Here is a 6,000-nt window from a genome sequence, read left to right on the forward strand (position 1 = left end):
TGAGCAAACGTTGGTGGAATGTGGAGGTGTAAGTACACTTTGGTTGGTTCCATTTTGAGGAATAGACACGTTGTGGATAGAGAGAGGACTGGGGAGAAAAAAAAAGAACACCTTTTTTTTCAAACCCCAAAAACAAAATAATAGTAATATCTTCTCCCCTCCCCTCCCCTCCCCTCCCCTCTTCATCACCAAGGGCATATATATATATATATATATATGTATATGTGTGTGTGTGCATGTGTGTATTTTTCTGTGTAAAGGTACAGTATGACTAGGTGATGACTTCCAAGTGCCGCCCTCATTCCCACCACCACCACCACCACCACCTCATGCGGTTTTCGCTACAGTCCAGATGAGACGGGGAAACGCAAGAAATTCACGACACAATCCATTTCTGTCCCCACCCACTCTCTTTGTCTATCATCCCACCCTCAGTTCTCCGACACACGTATGCGGCTTCATTGTCCCTCCCTTCCCGCTCTCCTTTTCTTCTTTCTTTCTTTGACGGACTGCACGTACACGTGAAGCTCTCACTTAGCCGTGTGTGTGTGTGTGTGTGTGTGTGTGTGTGTGTGTGTGTGTGTGTGTGTGTGTGCAGAACCCATACCAGCATTCCTCTTCCTAGTTCATTATCTCCCATACACATATACACACACACTCACACATATATATATGTATATATATATTTATATATACCCGTGTGTGTTTTTGTCCTATACTCTCATCATATCCCCTCCCCCCCCATCTCGTGTCCAGATGCGCATTTCTCATCTCCCCTTTTAGGCATCCTCGTCCCACTGTCACACAAGCGCGCACACACGTTCACTAGAATTGTGTGTCGCATCATATTGAAGCTTTCTGCCTCTCTCACTCACTCACTCACTCACTCACTCAACCATCTACTGATCGTACGAACCACTGGGGTAAACCGAGAACAGAGTTCTTCATATCCTCCTCCCCTTAATATTTCATACACCCCCACCACCACCACCACCACCCGCCACGCCACACACGCCCGCCTTCGTCGACTGCAGGTCATCGCGTGGCCTTTCCCCTTTTGTCAACTGTGTGTGCGTGTGTGTGTGCGTTTTGACAATTTTTTCCGCTTCTTCGCACATTCTCTCATCCACCCCCCCCCCTCCCCTCCGTTCTCTCCTGTCCACCCATCAATCGTTTTATTTCACCTATTTTGTCGCATTTGTTGCTTCGTGTTTTCCCCCTCCCTCTCTACAGACAGCGTCCACCATATCCCCGTGATTAGTGCCACTCTGACCCTACACACACAATCTCTGGCTCACACACACACACATATATATATATACAGTATATATATATATGTATATACGCATACATACCTACACACGTCCCTGAAACCTCAGGCAGACCCTTGCACTGTTGCGGGCGTGAGCGTTTCTGTGGACGAAAGTCAGATCCAAAGAGAGAGAGGGACTGTGGAGGGGGAGGGAGGGAGGGCCGACTCTGTATATCTTGCTTTCCCTAGATTAACTGCCCGGAGCCTCTGTGTCTGCCGTCCCCCAGTTTGTTGTGTGTTCGCATACACTGTTGATGTGCAGCTTCACAGGTGTGGTGGGTGGGTGCAACTTTCTTCTTTTTTCCCCATCCTGTGGTTTTTCCGCTTGGGTGGCGTCTCATTTTTGGAGTGCGGAGGGGTGAGGACGCAGTTTTATATGTGTTTTGCGTGTATGTATGTTTTACTCAACACACGGTCTCTCTCTCTCCCCCCTCAACCTGTCCTCGGAGCCAAACAACGTCCCAAAAGAAAGTAGAAGGGAAGTCAGAACAAAAATGTGCGCAGTCCCGCAGTACACCGGCTGCTTCACACTGCTCTACGCCGACCCGGAGGTGAAGGACCAGCATCAATACCTGCAGCCCCTCTACGGTCTCACTGCCGATGACGATCCGCCGGCGCCGCTGCAGAACCATGGGGATTTGTCACACGACGCCCTCGGGTGCGCCTCAAGCAACAGCTGCAGCCTCACCTCGCAGGATGGTCTGCAGAGCAGCATCTCGGGCTCTCAGCGTGTCGTTAGCCTGAGTGATCCTGGACTACAACGCCACAAGCGTCCATGCACTACCTCGAGTGTCATACCGCGGTCATCACACTTGCCCGACCCCAAGGACGAAGAAGGCAGTGACGGGCAGCCAGCACCAGCGGCGACAACAGGGTTAACGCTAGCCCGCCCGCCTCGACGGATCGATCATGTAGGCCTCAGCCTCTACCCGGACCTATCGACAGATATTGTCGGTCCTCAGCCCGTCTTCGGTGGTGCAGCGATTTCGCCCACCAACTCTATCAACTCCTCGCCAGCTGCGCAGACAGGAGGTGTTCCAGGACCATATTTGTTCGCCTCCAATGGCGTACCATTACTCTCGAGCGTTGTGGACGCCGCGGCGCTGGAGCAGCTGCGGGACGCGCGCCGCCCTTACCCTGCCCCGAAGCCTAGGAGCGGACACGTCTTGCTGTCGTGTCCTGAGCGTGGCAGCCTTATCATGTTCGGCGGTCTAGGCAACGTCCCATTCAACGACGTGTGGGAGTACGATGTGCGAACAGGTCGCTGGGCAGAGCTACGGTGCGTCCCTGCCCAGGAGGAGGAGGACCAGCTCGCGCTACAGCAGCAACAGCAACGCCGATCGCCTGCTCAGCATAGCGATTTGCATCCCACCGCCCCCGACGACGAGGACGAGGACGCGACCACCACCTCCCGAGGGAGCGTGAATGATGATGCGAGTGATGACGATGATAACACGGAGGATTCGCCTCAAGGCCTTCGTTGGAGCCCGCAGCGTCGCCACATAGTACCACCCCCCGCCTACGGCCAAGCCGCCTCTCTCTACCGGGACTCTAACGGTGAGACATGCATGGCTGTTCTCGGGGGCATCTCTGTCGGTGACATCTGCTGCAGCGGCCTTTTTTCGCTCAACCTGAACCGGCTCACGTGGCGATGCATGGAGACGACCATTCCGTTTTGGGGCATGTGGGGTGCCACAGCGCAGACGCTGTACGCACCCCGTCGCAGCACCGTGCCCTACGCCGCGCGTGGCGACGCGAAGGACACAGAAGGCAATGACTGTCGCGTCAGTGCGGAGGAAGAAGTGGTGGTGCTTTTTGGTGGCATGACAGAGGACGGCCACGTGGTTCGGCCCCTGACGCATCTCTTTCACTTTGACCACCGCCTCACCGCTGCGGAGATTGAGGCGGACCCGGACATGTATCTGAACAGCATCCAGTACAAGAAGAAAGAGAATGCTCGTATTCTGCGCCAACTGTTTGGCGAGGCGAACACTCCCGGCCCCCTTATTACGAGTGATGACATGATACCCCCTTCGCTTCAAATGCGGTGCGACGAATGGCGTGCGGCGCACCCAGACACGGTTGCACAGTGGCGGCGGCGCGCACTGGATAAGATGGTAGGCAAGTACTGGGCAGAGTGCATCCCGTCTCCTGGGGACCTGCACGGGCGTCGCCGCTCTACCAGTGCCGCCTACAAGCGCCACTTCATGTTTATCTTTGGAGGTCGCGATGACTCTTACTTCTACAACGATCTCTGGTGTCTGAACCTTATCACGCGAACCTGGGTGCAGCTGCGGGAGGGGGTGCCACCGCACTTGCTTCGCAGCTTCCTGGCGGAGCCCCGCAACCCCCTGCACGGCCTCCGGATCGGTAGCGTCTTGGTGAACCTGCGGAGGGAAACCCGCGAGAAGATCGAAGCGAAGGTGTTGCGCAGCTCACCCAACGGCACCATCGACCGAATACACTTCTCTCGAGACGTGCACCACGCACTCTTTGCCAGCTCAGTGAACAGCACCGCTCGGGCGCGCACCGGGGCCTGTATGGTAGCGGATGTGCAGCGTGACTGCCTCTACGTGTACGGCGGCTTCTTCTACACGGGCCAGCAGCACCTGACCTTTTTCGACCTTCACGCCTTTTACATAAGCGAGAATGTGTGGCGGCGCGTGTGCATCTGTCGCGAACGTCGATGGGCGGCGGAACTCGACGCCGCTGCGGACGCCGTCAGCATCGTGCATCCAACAGAGGAGGGCAGAGCGTACGCGCGTCATGCCTCACCATCTCCCTCCGCGGGCGCCGGTGGACAGATGGCCCGTTCTGGCGCATCGTCACTGCCCTCTACACTGATGGGTTACGCCACTCGTTATCTTAAAGGTACCCCCTCAGCAACCGCCTCCACCAGCACAACACCCGTGGCCGCATCGCCTGGCCTCCCTTTGGCCCCGCGCGGGTCACGCGCGGCTCGGATGCCACGCGGCGACTCGGACCCCAGTGCCTGTGGCAACTTGTTCCACCTCCCAGTCCTGGTCCCGGAGGCGCGCACAATGGCTGCCATGGTGGACGACCCGGTGCATCCTGGCGCACGGTTTTTCCTGCACGGCGGCCGCTCTGGCGAGGAGGCCTCCGGTGATTTCTTTGAACTGCGCACGTACGTAAGCCGTACAGTAGACAAGGAGTACACGAAGTTGCATCGAGCAGCCGAGGAGGAAGAGGTGGCGGTGGCGGCGGCGGCGTCTGGCTTGGATACCAGGCGCCACCTGGCCAGCCTTAACACGTGGACACCATCGTCGGCCTCGTCGAGGAGCTCACCCGCTGCCTCCATAGGGACAGCGTCCCTGGCCGTTGCAGACGCACCACGAGCTCAGGGCCTAGGGATGTCCGCTGCCGACGTCGCGCGCCTTCAGTGGCGCAGTCGTCGTCGTCTCCAGCGCCAGCTAGTCAGCGCAGCGCTTGAGGCTCAGGAGGGCTTCGAGGACATGCCGGCAGCCCATTACAGCTCCATCAACGACACGGCGCCTCTGCCGCGCCGCACGCTGCTCGACGCTGCCACACACTGGGTACGGGATGGGCTGGCTGCTATCGACCCAGAGAGTCTCATGCTCGTTGAACTGCGCAACGGTTATGCGGTAGTGAACCTGCCCACTCACATTCACTACCTGAGCCGACTGGGCCCTGCTGGCAGCAGCAGCAGCAGCGGCGGCGGCGGCAACAGAAGAAGCAGTGACGAGAGTAGGACAACAGTCTCAGGCGAGAGGACGTCGACAGTCGAGGCACCGACCGTGAGTGCGTTGGACACACTGATGGGGTCGAATCCGATTGAGAAGAGGAACGCCAAACTGCGGCGCTCTGCGCAGTCGATGGAGCTGCTGCTCTATCATGTGTTGTTATCAAAACCTGTCAACTCCAATAGCAGCGGCGCAGACGGCGGCGGTGTTTGTGGTCGTGGCGGACGTGCTGATAATCTGAAGCGCTGCCCCTATTGCACGTGCAGCACCCCCCAAGTGCCAGGGCACGAGGCCCTATGGAGTTTGTGTCCCCGCTTGATCACCATGGAAACGTCTCCCGAGGCATCCGGAACGCTTCCGACGCACCCCGTCGACTTTGCTCTCGGGAGCCCTGGTAGTGGCACGCCGCACTCCACCTCGCGCCCCCTGCAGACGCTGAGCGTGACGCTACCCGGTACGAATGCATCCCCGACGCAGCAGCACCGGCTCACTACTACACCCGTTGTGCAACAGATCGGTGACCCCACCGTCATGTCTGAAAATGACGCTCGAACATCGTTGCCTCCCCTGGCGAGTGGGAACAGCAGTCTCTGCGGTGTTGGCGGGAGTGGTCTTGCTTCCAGCGTCTCTACGTGCAGCGTCGCTGACGGCGGTGCACACCTGGCCAACAATGAGTACGCCCACCACGTGCTCCTGCGAAGTCTTTTCTGTCGCGAGCCCTTCTACAAGGCGAGCCAAAGAATCAACCAGAAGCGCTGAGATTGGCAACGAGGGGGCGGAGATGGCGAGCAGGTCGGGTGGAGGGAATAGGGAAAAGAGTGCGCCACATTAGTGTAAAAAAGTGGCATTTTTTTTCTTGCATTTGAAGCATTCATGTCGGCTTGGCAGTGTGGGAGAAAAAGAGAAAGAAAGAAAAGCGATGTGCGTGTGTGTGTGTGTGTGTAATATATTCATCAATATATGGAC

At 57.4% G+C, this 6,000-nt stretch overlaps 1 protein-coding gene across 1 annotated transcript; it reads left to right on the top strand.

The window, feature by feature from the left end:
- Positions 1 to 1,806: 1,806 nt before the first annotated feature.
- Positions 1,807 to 5,793, top strand: JKF63_06099 (uncharacterized protein; the record flags this gene model as incomplete). Its single annotated transcript, XM_067902051.1, has 1 exon — positions 1,807 to 5,793. The coding sequence occupies one exon, from the start codon at positions 1,807 to 1,809 to the stop codon at positions 5,791 to 5,793; it is 3,987 nt and encodes a 1,328-aa protein (XP_067758398.1).
- Between the last annotated feature and the right edge of the window lie 207 nt (positions 5,794 to 6,000).

The sequence above is a fragment of the Porcisia hertigi genome, chromosome 15, assembly GCF_017918235.1.
Source record: "Porcisia hertigi strain C119 chromosome 15, whole genome shotgun sequence".
In the NCBI taxonomy this organism is placed as follows: domain Eukaryota; phylum Euglenozoa; class Kinetoplastea; order Trypanosomatida; family Trypanosomatidae; genus Porcisia; species Porcisia hertigi.